Source organism: Phyllopteryx taeniolatus, chromosome 1 (genome assembly GCF_024500385.1).
Source record: "Phyllopteryx taeniolatus isolate TA_2022b chromosome 1, UOR_Ptae_1.2, whole genome shotgun sequence".
Classification (NCBI taxonomy): domain Eukaryota; kingdom Metazoa; phylum Chordata; class Actinopteri; order Syngnathiformes; family Syngnathidae; genus Phyllopteryx; species Phyllopteryx taeniolatus.
The window spans coordinates 19,685,767-19,703,128 of NC_084502.1; the positions used below are offsets into that span (position 1 = coordinate 19,685,767).

General features: G+C 42.6%; 1 protein-coding gene across 19 annotated transcripts in view; it reads left to right on the forward strand.

Annotated features, from left to right (window-relative positions):
* LOC133480537 (membrane-associated guanylate kinase, WW and PDZ domain-containing protein 1-like) overlaps positions 1-17,362 on the forward strand; it is a 127,092-nt gene that overhangs the window by 108,011 nt on the left and 1,719 nt on the right. For 17 of the 19 annotated variants that reach the window (XM_061778742.1, XM_061778750.1, XM_061778781.1 and 14 more), the window contains 8 exons: positions 4,369-4,460; positions 5,211-5,406; positions 6,554-6,856; positions 8,830-9,033; positions 9,695-9,782; positions 9,892-9,946; positions 14,688-14,831; positions 14,916-15,054. In XM_061778742.1, coding sequence (XP_061634726.1) covers positions 4,369-4,460; positions 5,211-5,406; positions 6,554-6,856; positions 8,830-9,033; positions 9,695-9,782; positions 9,892-9,946; positions 14,688-14,831; positions 14,916-15,054 — 1,221 coding nt within the window. Of the gene's footprint in view, positions 1-4,368; positions 4,461-5,210; positions 5,407-6,553; positions 6,857-8,829; positions 9,034-9,694; positions 9,783-9,891; positions 9,947-14,687; positions 14,832-14,915; positions 15,055-15,770; positions 15,863-17,362 lie in introns of all 19 variants that reach the window. The other 2 variants (XM_061778837.1, XM_061778772.1) reach the window with 2 other exon arrangements.

A 17,362-nucleotide genomic window follows, 5' to 3' on the forward strand; every position in this document is an offset into this window, starting at 1 on the left:
CTGCGTCATCGAGGTGTTCCAGGATGAAGTGCATGTTGACGCCGTCATCCACAGACCCTTTTGCTCGATAGGCAAACTGCAGGGGGTCCAGCAGGGGTCCTTTGACGCTCTTGAGGTGGTCTAGCACGAGGCGTTTAGAGGACTTCATGACCACAGATATCAGGGTGACAGGTCTGTAGTCATTCAGTCCCTTTCTTGGTGACTGCGATGATGGTGGAGCATTTGAAACAGGATGGTACTTCACACAGTTCCAGAGATCTATTGAAGATCTATTGAAAACTGGAGCGAGCTGTTACCCGCAGACTTTCAAGCAGGAGGGGGGCATACTGTCCGGGCCTGCCGCTTTGATAATCTTTTGTCAGTCCAGAAGGGGATGTAAACACTCACAAGTATGAATAAAGCAAACTTGCGCGGCGAGTAGAATGACTCACAGTTCAAAAACTGCAATTCCAAGTTCGGGCTGCAGTGTGCGTTGAGGTCCGTGACATCAGTACACCATTATTCATTGATGTAGAAGCTTATTCCGCCATGTTTAGTTTTCCCCGATAGCTCCATGTCACGGTCCGCTCGCTGTAGTTGCAAGCCGGGCAGCACTACGGCGTCGTCGGAGATGCGTTCACAAAGCCAAGTCTCCGTGAAGCAAAGGACGGCAGAACGGGCAGTCTTTAATGGTCTTTGTGAGGAGGTGAAGCTCGTCCATTTCGTTGGGTAGAGAGCGTAGATTTGCAAGGTGAATCGACGGAAGCGGCGTTCGAAATAAGGAAGATCAGGTTATGAGAATAGAAGACGCACATTTTTCAGTTGACACAAAAGAGCCATGCAAAACACACAAAGCTTTGAATCGAAATATAACTGGGTAGCTCATGATGACAATCATGCACCATTTCTTTCGACACTAATAAGACAGAACATAAATACACCAGGCAGTTCATTAACATTAAGCCTTTACAAATCTATCAGTCATTCGCGACAAGATTATCTTCGTAGAGAAAGCTTTTATTCCAACTGATTTTGTTTAAAAAAAAAAAAATAATAATTTTTGGATTGGGTGTTAGTGGTACTGATTGTAGGACGCACAGTATAGTGGTGCCTTGAGATACAAGCGAACTGATTTCTGAGGTTTTCAAGATACGAGCTGTCGTTTGGCCAATTAAAAAAAAACAACTTTGCTTTCAGTCTGCTAGCTTAATTCTAACACCTAAGGAATTAAGAAATAGCGTCTACATGGTCGTGTTATAAGGCTTTAAGCAATGGACATTTGACCACAAAGGACGTAGCAACACATGTAGACAGACGATAACAATACTCACATGCATGCATTCTTTATCCTCTGTGAAAAACGACTAATATGCCTGCAGTTACTGAGTCACTTACAATAGTTGTGAGTCTTCTTCACTTGTCTTTCCATGACTAACCTAACCCTTACCTGGTGGCCAAGTCATGCACACCACAAGGAGCTGCAATTAAATTAATCATGATGTACAAACTGTATGATTTTAAAAATTGTATTTTTTGTAAGTACAATATCATTGAGTGCTATTTTCTTTATTAAGAAACATTGGAAAACATTTCGTTGGGTTTTTGGCAAATCTGGAAAAGATTATTGGCATCTCTATTCATTAGAATAGGGAGTAACGATTTTGAGCCAAAAGTGTTTTGAATTACGAGTGTGGTTGCATCGCGAATTCAACTCGTATCTCTAGGCACCACAGTATCAATGTTCTTGCAGTGATACAAATACTACGGTCAATACGGTGAGAATTCTGCATCAAAAGTATGTAAATGGTAAATTGCATATGAAGTGTGAGATCTTTATTACTGATCCAGCTCGTTTTGTACCTGGCATATAAAAGACCTTGAAGTAGATCTTGGGAGTGTACAGCCGCAGATAAATGTCATAGCCTTTTTCATTCTATGATTAGTAAAACACAATCAAAATCAATTCGATGTGATTGCATTATTCACTCAGCAGCTCATCCATCAGAGGTCTGCTGTATTATCTCGTTGCTTGTGATTGTTGCCAATAGACGTGAGCTCTGTGTTGTGTATAGTGCTAGGGTGGTTAATAATCATCGCTGCCTGTGGAATCTAGGACTGCTGCTGATTAAATATTAACTGGGCCCAGAAAGACCTGCTTTAAGCTTCGGCTGATTCGTATGTGTTTGATAACCCCTGAAGGAGATCCAGAGTCATATGTGGAGGATGAGGAACACACTGGAACAAGAAAGAGACAAAGATTTTCAAAGAGATGCAGTTTAATGTGTTCATAGTTTATTCTGAACTGTAAAAAAAAACAAACAGTGTAGATGGTTAAAAAAAAAGGGGGGGGGGGGAGGGTGACTGTGTTCTGACAGAATGAGATGGGGATATTTGAGTGAGCAACTGTATTTAAAGGTAAACGAAAGACACAAACACATGCCTTCACACATTTAACAGTTTTCTGTTTGGATGAAATTATGAGAGAGTTTTAAAGGAAGTTTGTAGTTTTAAAACCGCTAGCAAGATTTGAATGTAGCCTCATTTCACTAAACCCCAAGCAAACAAGGGATGAGCTTTTTTTTTTTCAGGGGTAGATATTCCAAAATAGTTTGAATGATTGACACCTAATACGCCTTCTGTCTTTAATTGGTTGTTTTTCCTTGGCTGCGGTGGATTCTTTTACATTCAATTAGAGGCACAAGAAAATAACAAAATAGTAATGGTTCTAGCAAATATAGACCAGCGGATAATTATGTGTTAGTATTAGTAACTATTTTAACAGCAGGTTCTTCTAAGGCCAAGCTATACAACTTACGGCTACCCTACACTGAGGTTTGATGCAACTAAGAAGTCAAGGGTCATCATAAGGTTAATTACAGGCCACAACATTTAAATTAACGCGAGCAAGAGAACGGACGAGCCAACGGGCTGAAGCAAATCGCTTCAGCGGCACTAACATTTTATTTTTATTTTTTTAAACCTGTCCTGTTCAGCTACTTGGCCTTTCAGAATGGTGGATCTGTATGCCTTTTTTGCTTGAATAGTTTTGCTGTGCCACAGGGGAATTTGAAACAGTTCCTCTGCTTATTTTAAATTGTTTTAATATTCTGTTTATTAAAAATGCACCCAGACAGAAAAGGGTTTTTGGAGACAGACAGGGACAGAGTGGACAAGGGGAATAGGGGTGCGAACCAAAGCAGAACAATAGTTAGACAGTCAAGATAATTGAGCACAAGTAACAGTCAAATCGTGGTAACTAACCAAGAGAACAAGATGAGAGAGGACAGAAAAGGGCAGGACAGGACTGGATGTTGGAAATGAGCAAGGCAGTGCTACTGACAAGTGGTGTGGCGGGATTCTCTTATTGTCTAAGCACCTGTAAGAACCTGTGAGTTGATATGTTAGTACCACCTGTGTTGTTATTAGTGGTCCCAGCACAAGCAATTAAAGCCTATAGCAGGTCGATTGAACTTATTAGTGAATTAAAACCATGTCACATGCATGATGCATGAGTCAACTGGTGTACGGAGTTGCGCAACGACCCCCCACACCCATCCAGACAACAGGAAACCTTCTACAGACTGAACAGACTGACAGCAAATCCCAATGTCCACATTTCCTCACTCTGCTGTGTGGTGACATGTAATTGGAGTTAGTGGAGGCTTGAAACTCGTTAAGGAAATTGTTATTAGTGATCTGTTAGAGCACACATCTGTGAATGTGACAAGGTCACAGCCAGTGAGTTTGCGGCCTCATTTGTGGCCTTCATGCAAGGAGCCACTCTTGCTCAATGAGCCGAAGAGCAGCTGTTGATCCAACCCGCCCACAATACAAAGCAGACACAATATGTTGATCGATAATGGCACAAACGGCCGTGGATGTGTGTTAATTTCACAAAATAGGAGTCAGACGCTATTATCCATCCATCCATTGTCTGCACCGCTTTATCCTCACAAGGGTCGCGGGCGTGCTGGAGCCTATCCCAGCTATCTTCGGGCGAGAGGCAGGTTACACCCCAAACTGGTCGCCAGCCAATCGCAGGGCACATAGAAACAAACAACCATTCGCGCACACATTCACACCTAGGGGAAATTTCGAGTCTTCCATCAACCTACCACGCATGTTTTTGGGATGTGGGAGGAAACCGGAGTGCCCGGAGAAAACTCACGCAGGCACGGGGACAACATGCAAACTCCACACAGGCGGGGCCGGGATTTGAACCCCGGTCCTCAGAACTGTGAGGCAGATGTGCTAACCAGTCGGCCAGCCGGCCGCCCAGATGCTTTTAATTGCAGCTAAATGCATTCAGTAATTACTGTAATAGCTAATCAACTACTAAGTGGAATCTTTAAGGCAAATTTTCACAATAGCTCTTACTTTGTGTTTCAGTGCCAGATTGCCAGGAGCAGGACATTTTCCTTTGGCGAAAGGATACAGGCTTTGGTTTCCGTATCCTTGGCGGAAATGAGCCCGGGGAGCCTGTAAGTATCCATTTACTTTTGAGTCTGGTTAATATAATACAGTACATTCACTCTATGCTCGTTCTCAAACACACACTCTTCCACACAATTCGCATGTCACTGAGAGTCCTTTCTTGCCCCTATCACTTCTCAGTCTTTTTTTATGATTCATGTTCAGACCACTTTTTAACTGGGGTAGCTCACAGTCCAGTTTTGGTTGTTTGTGCCAAAGATGGTGCGCGGTAGCTTGTGGCTTGTTTTCATCAGAGTGAGTCAATGCCTAAGGCGGACACATGCTACGAGGAGATTCTGAGCTACATTCCATTCAAAATGTATCAGGCTCATTTGAAAATCAGTGACAAGATACACGATATGAACTCAAGTATTGCGCCACACTTTTTTAATCCCATTGATCCTCATCAGATTTTCATTTTAAATTCTGTCCTGTCAGTCCTGTAGTTTAAGACAGAACAGAAATGTTTTGGAGAAGGCCGTTTTCTATTCTGGCATTACTTTACCCAAGTGCACAGCGCAAGACCTATAATGGACAAAACGTCCCACAGACACAAATTCCATACACACCAACTTCTTGTCGAGATGTCTTCCCAGAACAGAGAGCTATTCCATTGCAGTGTGACTTGAATATAAGTCACACAAAAGTAAGCACTCTATTTTGAATGTTGGTGGAATTGATTTAAGAATCCACAGTGTATTTGAAGTATTAAATGCTAAACCAGTGCAATTCATCAATGCATTTCTTGATTGTTGCAGATCTACATCGGTCACATAGTGAAGTATGGCGCAGCAGATGAGGATGGACGTCTGCGGTCGGGTGACGAGCTAATCTGTGTGGACGGCACGGCGGTGGTGGGCAAGTCACACCAGTTGGTGGTGCAGCTGATGCAGCAGGCTGCCAAACAGGGCCATGTCAACCTCACAGTCAGACGGAAGACACCTGGATACCCAGGTGGGCATTTACAGTGAGCCTCTGCTATTTGCGGGTGATTGAGACCGAGCCCTGCCTCAACTTTCAAAGTCTGCAAGTAATGGACCCCACCCTCCCCTTACAAGATTTACAAGTCCCCCAACCTATAAGTATCACGAGAAACTCCCGAGCCATCACTTGGCGAATTTCTTTAACTTGACTTATAAGCAACGACTTGAGTTTACTGGGTGAGCTTCAGGTTCTCCACAACTCCAGTGAAGTATAAAATAATTAGCATTTACAAATTTGCATTTGGAACCTAGGTTCACGAATACATTGGTTTACATACAAATTGTTTGCCAATACATTGCTTGGTTTCAGAAACTATGCTTCCTTCCTCCAATGCAGAATGCTCACTTTTTTTTTCACACACTGCTTATTTTTTGCTGTTAGCCATCAGGATGGCTCAGACGAAGTGAAAACGAGTAAGTGATTGTGCTATTAATTCCTGGAAAGTGTACACAGCATCCGTTGACCTCTCACTTGTTAGGTAATCCCTCCTCAGTCCCTGCAGCCAGAGACATGCACTGGAGAGAGAAAGCTAGAGAACTACAAGGCACTCGCTAGGGAGGCCACCCCATTTAAAGGCACAGGACATGAATGTACTACAGAATGATTTTGTGTGAATTTATCCTTCATAAATCAGTTCATTTTAACAATACAGAGCTATTTTACTTTATTAAAAATTGAATTTTCTTTCATTTCAGTGGGGAAAGTTGATTAGCAATATTAATGATTTGAGTTAAGAGCATGGTCATGGTATGAAGTAAACTTTTAAGTCAAGGCACCACTGTATTTTACTGTAGTCTGTAACAACACAGAAAAACTAATCGGCAAAGGATCAACACCATGCAACAACAAGCATGTACACACACTCATGAACCTATTTTATATCAACTACTTTATTCAGTGAAATTATTCAACACAAACAAACTGACGTGTCACCACACCTGGGCAAACACCAGCACTTTACACACAAGGTACCATATAAGTCATTAAGCTTACCTTTTGGCATTTACACACAATAATAACTGTTAGGGAATGCAGGCAAATTGTAACTGGTGACACGTATGTTTTGCAATGTAATTTTTCTGAGGTTCCTAACTTGTACTCTTGTTCTCATCGCCAGTGTCAAAAGGGGACGGTGATGTTCCGCCATCGCCAGCCTCCTCCCACCATAGCAGCACCCAGGCACCCAGCCTGACGGAAGGCAAGCGGACCCCACAAGGAAGCCAGAACTCTCTCAACACAGTCAGCTCGGGCAGCGGGTCTACCAGCGGCATCGGCAGTGGCGGAGGAGGCGGCAGCGGGAGTGCCGTGGTTCCCGCCTCTCTGCAGCCGTATGACGTAGAGATCCAACGTGGAGAAAATGAGGGCTTTGGTTTTGTCATTGTGTCCTCTGTTTCCAGGCCTGATGCTGGCACCACCTTTGGTGAGTGATTGTGAGCTCGTTATGATGCATATAACATCAAAAAGGTGTCATGATTTAATTCGAACTTAATCTGCCTTAACGATTTGGTCATCTTTCTGAAAATCATTACTTTTCTCTGTGATTCATCATCGTTATGCACCAATTTCTTCAAAGCTGCAAAATTTGGGTTTCAAAACAATTTTTTTTCCGGAGGCTTCCCTGCTTAAATCAGCAAAGAGGCACCGAACACGTTCGCACCACTGAGTTGTATTCTCTACCGGGTTGGGCTCCCTTGTGAATAGCGTGAGGTGGCTTTTGACTGGGTTATGCTTAATACCAAGGTCACAAACCTTCTATCATGAGCTTAGGGATTTAGAAATAACTTTATGAGCAGCGCTCATTCCGACAGGACCAGGCCAGCTGCAGGCTTTATCGCAAACAACGTCATCACTGATTCCGACTTCACAGCTGCGTTCACTTAAGGCAGTAAACAGCAAAATTCAACGATCACAGTTGCTCAGCCAGTGATGAGCTATTGTAGATGTTGTCCTCGAACAAATTAGATTTTATTTTATCCGTGAATAATGGATCTGTGTCCCCAATGTCATGCCAAGTTCTCTTGTATAGTTAGCCATTAAGATGATGTAGTGTGATGTGTCATCTGCAAAACACTTAAATGAGTATTAGCCACATTGTCTGATCCCAGGGGATGGTGATGTTACTTAGCAAAAGGCAATGCACGCATTACTTATGGTAACAGTGGTGTGTATGCTCGTCAACAAGCATATTTTAATTAGACCTTACACCGATCTTATCAGCCTAATCGGAATCGGCCGATAATTAGCATTTTATGCTGATCGGCTTTAATGTCATAATTCGCCGATCCGATCAATGACGTCATTGACGACATATTTTACAATTGAAAAATCTCACGGCACACCAACAAACAAAAATGTCACAAAAAGTGGATACATTAATTACTGTATATACTTCCTGCCATCTAATAGAAGAGGATTTATTTGTTCTGTCTGTCACTATGCCTCAATGGCATAAATAGATGAACAAAGATATATTTATTATAAATATAATTTTTTGAGCAATTAAGTAAATGAACAAGTCATTTAAATAGACACATTGCTCCATCTTGTGATCAGATCAGTGATCAGTTATCGTTTTTTTCAAATCGCTGATCGGCCCCAAAAATCCTGATCGTGTAAAGCCTAATTTTAATACCACCAAAGCCTTTGAGGCTTCTGGTTTTGCTGTTTTCTCACTTCCCTGACTCCTGTCGGGAGCATAAGATGAATGGACTTTCACGTGCTTTGCATCTTGCTTTACACATTGGCGATAGATTTTAACCGTGTGGGACCCAAGTTGAGATGTAAAAATATATATTTTTATAAACATAAAAAAAATACATATTTTATGACGAGTTTTTCAGCTCTGGGAATAACAGTGAAGTTTTAGGTGATTCAGTCACCCATATATCATGCAACCGTTACAGTCCAGTCCCACCAGGGCTCATCCTTCACTTGGACATCTTTACCCCCACTCACCTTGTGACCTGGGTTTGGTGTTGTGCTTAGCAAATAAGGTATTAAATCCTGCGTACCTGTCACCTCCCATAAGGCCTCCTATCTTATCTGGACAGAGTGACAGTATACAAGTGTATTTTTCAAACAAGACAGAAGCGGAGTTACAGAGTACAGGGACGTAATAAATATAGAGTAGATGTCGTAAAAAGGAATGCTAGCTGGATGGAGGATTGTGAGAAGCGAGGATGTAATCAAGGAGCGAGATACAGTGAGAGAATCGGGATAACTGAATATCCCCAGGGTCTATTTGCAGTTTCTGTACCATGTTGATCGCTGTCACTCAGCTCAAGAGGGATGATTAATACATTTTTTCTGTCTCCTTTTTTCCCTTCTATTCCCTCAATCAATATAACCAATCAACCAATTCACACACAAACAAACATGTTGTCAACACAAAAGCTGGAAATGCCTGTGTGGCCATGCCCCACAAAATAGGGCGCATCATCGAGGGCAGCCCGGCAGATCGCTGCAGCAAGCTGAAAGTTGGCGATCGAATATTGGCCGTCAATAGCTGCTCCATCACCAACAAGTCACACTCGGACATCGTCAACCTGATCAAGGAAGCTGGAAACACGGTCTCGCTCAGGATCATTCCCGGTGATGGTAAGTAAGACTTTGGCTCAGAGCCTTACGTGGGTGTCTCCTAATGCATCAGCACATGACTTATTCATGGATGGCAGGTTGGAAAGGGCAATCCTGCTCCTCTAAACTGGCAGGAGCACTTTTCATCCTGGTGTGAACCCTGATGACTTGCTATGGGCCTGAATTACTAAAGGTCTTTGCGTGCAAAAACGGGTGCAAACAGATGTTGCAGTTGATCTAATACTAACCAGGCGCAACCAGGATTGCGTCTCCCAAATGTGCTAGATTGCCACACTGTTCATTTTGCGTGGTGAGGGAGGAGTACTATAGAAGCAATTCACGCCCACTTTTTGGGTTCTCAGTAAATCAGGCCGTATGAGTCATTGACTCTGAATAAGGTCAAGTCCCTCAGCTGTATCTGTATTATTCCTTTTCTTGTCTCTCAGATGAGTGCTTGCAATGTATTTTGATATTTCTATGCCAGTTTGCAAGGATTAGAAAGAGAAATTGTTAATTTCTTCTTTATATCTTAAACGAGGAAAGAATATCAGTAATTGTACTACAAGCACATTTAGGGTTGCATTGAGCAGGGCGCTTTTCTGAAGCCATTTACAGATATATTCATATACATTTTAGATAGTTTCATATTTCTTCATTACGTTGCATTTGTTTTTCTCCCCAGAGTCTTCCAATGCTTCTCTGTTGACCAATGCTGAGAAGATCGCTACTATCACCACCACGCACACTCCTCAACAGTCCAAAGAGTCTCGGTAGGTGCACATGTAATATTTAACCCAAAAAATATTTTATTTAAACAAAAAAATATTTTTTTCTTTTTTTTTTCTATACTGAGCACTGTGTTCTCATATGTTTTTGAAGGAATAATTCCAAGTCGAAAGGAGTTCCTCCTCCTCCACCAACACAAACATCACAGGTGAGAATACATACTTCAATTTAATTATCAAATATGATCTTATCACGGCAAAAATCAATCAAATGAAGGCTAATGCACATTCCCTGCATGTCACAAAATACTTATGAGGTTCAAGTACTTGCTATAGAAATGATAACACATGAGGGAAAGTAGTTGACAATAGGAAGTAATGCTCAGCAATATGCAAATATTTGATTATTCAGACAATGGTTTTAGTCAGTGGCGGCTGCTCAATAATGGTGCTAGGGTGCTGGCTTACCGGTCAGCTGAGTCACATTAAATAAGAAAAAAATAAAGAGTTAGATAATGAAAATGAAATACTATAATAACAATATGATAAATTATGTATATATATATATATTTTAGATGAATAGGATAAATAGTATACTGTTCATGATGAGTCAAATTGATCGTTTGTTTATCGCCGGCGCTCAAGTCGTTGTGCTCAGACGTTAACATTAAATCTCATTAAATTGTGCCACGCAGGGCAGGGTTATATACAATAAGAAAGTTATTGTCAAGGTAGGACGTCGAATTTCAGCGCCCACAACCAATAACGTTAAAGATACCGATTGCGAGTTAGTGTTAACCCCTCCCGCCCCCCATGGCATTAGCCGTGTCTAACCACATCATTTCATGTTCTCGCGTCAGTCTGCACTCTGCAGACGTTCACAATGATGGGATTTAAAGAGTGGAATAACTTTTTTTTTATTATTTAATAGAAAATTTTAAGGTAAGACATGTTTTATTAAATTGTTGCCTTTGCTTTTCGGCTGGCTTAAGTATGGTGTTTGGCCAGTAGTTGACAACCGTAGCTATGGCTGAGTGGGAGGGCCACTGACATCAACGGTGGCCGGCAAGTGGTGTAGCACCAGATTATATTCAGCACCTTCAAAGAGGGCCCCCTTCAAGAAGTTGTTTACTGACTGAGTTTCCCTTCCTGAACTTATTTGTCAGGGTGGCCCGGGGGGGTGTGGTGTGTGGTGGAGGGAACAGTCAGGGACCCCTCAAGTGGTCAGCACCGTGAGACAGTTGTGCCCTTTTGTGCACATTCTCTCAATTAATGTTTGATAATATTAGTTTTCTGTCGACAACTAATTAATTAATCAATTTCTTTTACGAATACATAAAAAGACCCCGTTATACACATACACAACTCTCTCTCTTGCTCTCTCTCTTTCTTTCTCTCTCTCTCTCTCTCACTCTCGCTGTCTCGCTCTCGCTGTCTTGTTCTGTAACACATTCAACATTAAGTCTTAACTGGTATGCCATGGTGGGCATTGTAGGTAAAAAAAATAATAATAACACATGGCTTAGCTTTAGAAGAGTTGTAGGCAGCAAGTGTGAGATGCTGTGGAAAAATACGCTTCACACTCGGACTACGGAACACCTTTAAAAATCTCCCCGGGCATCTACAGTAATCGCAGCCTGTCATGTTTGCCCGATCCCATCTCCCCACATTGTCTCTCGACCATCCCGTTTTGTCCACCATGTCCTGAAACAGGGATGCCTCGAATGCTGGGAACATACCGTAAACATAGCCGAATGAGCTGCACCCTGCTCATATGATTATCATGATATTCATCATTCATACGTTCACTGGCACTGCCACTGACATTTGGCGAGTTCAGTCGTATCTTCTTCTTCTTTTCCTTTCGGCTTGTCCCTTTAGGGCTCGCCACAACGAGTCATCCTTTTCCATGTAAGCCTATCTCCTGCATCCTCCTCTCGAACACCAACTGCCCTCATGTCTTCCCTCACGACATCCATCAACCTTCTCTTTGGTGTTCCTCTAGCTCTCTTGCCTGGGAGCTCCATCCTCATCATCCTTCTACCAATATACTCACTATTTCTCTTCTGGACGTGTCTAAACCATCGAAGTCTGCTCTCTCTAACTTTGTCTCCAAAACATCGAACCTTGGCTGTCCCTCTGATGAGCTCATTTCTAATTTTATCAAACCTGGTCACTCCAAGAGCGAACCTCAACATCTTCATTTCCGCCACCTCCAGCTCTGCTTCCTGTTGTCTCTTCAGTGCCACTGTCTCTAATCCATACATCATGGCTGGCCTCACCACTGTTTTATAAACTGTGCCCTTCATCCTAGCAGAGACTCTTCTGTCACATAACACACCTGACACCTTCCTCCACCCGTTCCAACCTGCTTGGACCCCTTTCTTCACTTCCTGACCACACTCACCATTGCTCTGGACGGTTGACCCCAAGTATTTCAAGTCCTCCACCCTTGCTATCTCTTCTCCCTGTAGCCTCACTCTTCCCCCACCACCCCTCTCATTCATGAACATATAGTCTGTCTTACTTCGGCTAATCTTCATTCCTCTGCTTTCCAGTGCATGCCTCCATCTTTCTAACTGTTCCTCCACCTGCTCCCAGCTTTGACTGCAGATCACAATGTCATCTGCAAACATCATGGGCCACGGGGATTCCAGTCTAACCTCATCTGTCAGCCTACCCATCACCACTGCAAACAGGAATGGGCTCAGGGTTGATCCATGATGCAGTCCCACCTCCACCTTAAATTCGTCTGTCACACCAACAGCACACCTCACCACTGTTCTGCTGCCCTCGTACATGTCCTGTATTATTCTAACATACTTCTCTGCCACTCCAGACTTCTGCATGCAGTACCATAATTCCTCTGTGGGTACTCTGTCATAGGCTTTCTCTAGATCTACAAAGACACAATGTAGCTCCTTCTGACCTTCTCTGTACTTTTCCATCAACATCCTCAAGGCAAATAATGTATCTGTGGTACTCTTTCTAGGCATGAAACCGTACTGTTCCTCGTACTGTCCTGAGTCTAGCCTCCACTACTCTTTCCCATAACTTCATTGTGTGGCTCATCAACTTTATTCCTCTATAGTTCCCACAGCTCTGCATATCACCCTTGTTCTTAAAAATGGGCACCAGCACACTTTTCCTCCATTCCTCAGGCATCTTCTTACGTGCTAGAATGCTATTGAACAAGCTGGTCAAAAACTCCACAGCCACCTCTCCTAGATGCTTCCATACCTCCACAGTTATGTCATCAGGAACAACTGCCATCTAATTTTTCATCCTCTTTAGTGCCTTTCTAACTCCCCCCTTACTCATCATTGCTACATCCTGGTACACAACACTTGCCACTCCATCTCTATCCTTAATCACCCTAACCTGCTGCATATCCTTCCCATCTCTATCCCTCTGTCTGGCCAACGTGTATAGATCCTTTGCTCCTTCTTTAGTGTCCAACCTGGCAGACATGTCATCATATGCCTCTTGTTTGGCCTTTGCCACCTCTACCTTTGCCCTATGTCCCATCTCAATGTATTCCTTTCGCCTCTCCTTGGTCCTCTCAGTGTCCCACTTCTTCTTAGCTAACCTCTTTCCTTGTATGATTTCCTGTACTGTGAGGTTCCACCACCAAGTCTCCTTCTCTCCTTTCTGCCAGAAGATACACCAAGTACTCTCCTGCCTGCCTCTCTGATCACCTTGGCTGCAGTGGTCCAGTCTTCTGGAAGCTCCTCCTGTCCACCGAGAGCCTGTCTCACCTCTTCCCGAAAAGCTGCACAACACTCGTCCTGTCTCAGCTTCCACCACATGGTTATCTGCTCTGCCTTTGTCTTCCTAATCTTCCTCCCCACACCAGAGTCATCTTAAACACCACCATCCTATGCTGTCTAGCCACACTCTCCCCTACCACTACCTTACAGTCGGTAACCTCCTTCAGATTACATCGTCTGCACAAGATGTAATCCACCTGCGTGCTTCTACCGCCACTCTTGTAGGTCACCCTATGTTCCTGTCTCTTCTGGAAAAAAGTATTCACTACAGCCATTTGCATCCATTTTGCAAAGTCTACCACCATCTGTCCCTCTAAGTTACTTTCCTGGATGCCGTACTTACCCATCACTTCTTCATCACCCCTATTTCCTTCACCAACATGTCCATCACAATCTGCACCAATCACGACTCTCTCTCTGTCCGGGATGCTCAGAACTACTTCGTCTAGCTCCTTCCAGAATTTCTCTTTCACCTCTAGGTCACATCCTACCTGTGGGGCATAGCCGCTAATCACATTACACATAACACCCTCAATTTCAACTTTCAACCTCATCACTCGATCTGATACTCTTTTCACCTCCAAGACATTCTTAGCCAACTCTTGTTTTAAAATAACCCCGACTCCATTTCTCTTCCCAGCTACACCATGGTAAAATAATTTAAACGCTGCCTTACTAATCTAGCCTTAATGGCTTTCCACCTGGTCTCTTGGACACACAATATATCAACCTTTCTCCTAATCATCATGTCAACCAACTCCCGAGATTTTCCTGTCATAGTCCCAACATTCAAAGTCCCCACATTCAGTTCTAGGCTCTGTGCTTTCCTCTTCTCTTTCTGCCGAAGAACCCGCTTTCCACCTCCTTCGACTTCGACCAAATGTAGCTGAATTTCCACCGGCGCCCTGCGGGTGGACGGCGCCGGTGGCGGATGTTGTTAACCCAGGCCACGACCCATCCGGTATGGCATTCTTTGGATGAACGCTCATATTTGTTTGGCAAAGTTTTAAGCCGGATGCCCTTCCTGACGCAACCCTCTGCATTTATCCGGGCTTGGTACCGGCCTACAGTTTGCAATGGCTTGTGCCCCCCATAGGGCTGCATTCGGATGATGGTCTATTATTCCTGGATATTGCCGTGTACTGTGGCTTTTACACTCCACTCTCTTTGTTTCTTGCAGGACAATGAGTTCTACTCAGTGGACCTTGAACGTGACAGCAAAGGTTTTGGTTTTAGCCTGAGAGGAGGGCGGGAGTACAACATGGACCTTTATGTGTTGAGACTAGCAGAGGACGGAGCTGCTGTCAGGAATGGCAAGATGAGGGTATGAAACATCCTAAAAGTGAGCTTATCATTACTTTTCCATTCACATGTAATTGCTCACAGTGAGAATATTCCTCCGTTCTAGGTGGGAGACGAAATCTTGGAGATTAATGGCGAGAGCACAAAGAACATGAAGCATTCACGTGCGATTGAACTGATCAAAAACGGAGGGCGGTGGGCACGGCTTGTCCTGAAACGTGGGGATGGATCTGTACCCGAGTATGGTAGGTTTACATTTTCTCAACTCTAAATCCTTTCTCAAGTTTTTGTGCTCCAATATAAAGCTCATTGCTGCTACCATAAAATGCTAGCTATTAACTGTGAACAATATCCTACATGAAATGGCAGAGAGAGAACTTGGGTCCCAGGTTACAATTTTCACCTGATCTCTCTATTGTTTGGATTGTATGTAAAATATAAAACTTCTGGAATAAAAGGTCCATGATGGGAAGCTGAGGGCACGTGTTCCTCGTCTGGCATTTAGACACAATTCACTGGTTTCTCCTTTTTTTTGTGTGACTATAAATGGTTAGAGAAAACATATTTTGATCCACTTATGCTCAAATCGTTGTTTAACTCAAATTTGCCTCAATGAAGAAACATTGGACATAGTTGACATTGGACATAGTGTTGAGTAATTTATACCCTTTATCGTCTGTAGCATCAATGTTTTATAGCTATAATATTCCTGTTCAAAAGCTGTAGCTTCCTTTGATGGATTGTTCCTGTCATTGTTTCTGTCATATTTCTCTGGTTTATTTTTGGGATGTATTTATCCTCTGCTTTGATACAATATAAAGTACAATATTGTCTTTTGCGGTATACTGCTTCTTCGGATAAACTGTCTCGTCTGTTTTATTTGTTTTCTCCTCTCCTCTTGCTTTCTCTCTCTTGCTCTCTGACCTATCTCTTGTTGCTGGGCTCTTCCTCCTCTCTCCAGCGATGATGGCTCCTCATCTCGCTGTTGGTACAATGAGGAATGACAAGATGGGAGAGCCCTGTTTCTACCTAATGGGCCAAAATCAGACCACGGTTTGTAGCCAGAAGTCGGTCATGATACACTTGCCACCACCCTGTCATCTTTCTTTTTTTATTTCTTCCCACCCCTCCTTCAGCTCATCCCAACCTGCATCCTTCTTTGTGTGTATGTACATTGAAGTGTTGAAAAAGTGGATAAGCTTTCTGTCTTGTCGTGTCTGAACCAAACATTCCATGTCTAATTTATATTATAGAGAAAGAGAGAGAGAGAGAGATACTATATGTACATATATACATACAACCCCAATTCCAATGAAGTTGAGATGTTGTGTTAAACATAAATAAAAACAGAATACAATGATTTGCAAATCATGTTCAACCTATATTTAATTGAATACACTACAAAGACAATATATTTAATGTTCAAACTGATGAACTTTATTGTTTTTTAGCAAATAATCATTACCTTAGAATTTTATGGCTGCAACACGTTCCAAAAAATCTGGGACAGGTGGCAAAAACGTTGAGGGATGCTCATCAAACATCTGTTTGGAACATCCCACAGGTGAACAGGCTAATTGGGAACAGGTGGGTGCCATGATTGGGTATAAAAGGTGCTTCCCTGAATTGCTCAGTCATTAACAAGCAAAGATGGGGCGAGGTTCACCTCTTTGTGAACAAGTGCGTGAACAAATTGTGGACATCGTGTCCTCCGGGCCAAAGAGGAAAAGAACCACCCAGACTGTTATGGACGCAAAGTTCAAAAGCCAGCATCTGTGATGGTATGGGGCTGTGTTAGTGTCAATGGCATGGGTAAATTACACATCTGTGAAGGCACCATTAATGCTGAAAGGTACATACAGGTTTTGGAGAAACATATGCTGCCATCCAAGCAACATCTTTTTCATGGAGGCCCCTGCTTATTTCAGCAAGACAATGCCAAACCACATTCTGCACGTGTTACCATAAAATTCCAAGTTTATGATTATTTGCTAAAAAACAATAAAGTTCATCAGCTTGAACATTTACTATATTGTCTTTGTAGTGTATTCAATTAAATATAGGTTGAACATGATTTGCAAATCATTGTATTCTGTTTTTATTTGTTTAACACAACCTCCCAACTTCATTGGAATTGGTGTTGTGTGTATATATATATATATATATATATATATATATATATATATATATATATATATATATAGCGAGAGAGAGAGAGAGATTTATACACACACACACATGCATTTGTGGAAAGGACCAGGACTAACTTAAAGCCACCACTCATCACATGCTGCCGCCATAGAAACCTGGTTAGTCTTTCGAAACCACTTTTATTATTTTTTTTCTTGGAGTTTGTTGGTCCCAATGATACGTCACCATATTGTTTTTAATGCTTTCTCAGGTGCCTGCGGTTTCATTGATAACCCCGCCCCACACTTGCCTGTGTTCACCTGCTCTTGTTTCTGAAATCACCTTGTGTTTCACCTGCAGTCCCAGAGGCAAAATGTATTGAAGCGATGTGTCACTTCAGTATATATATATGTATATTTGTGA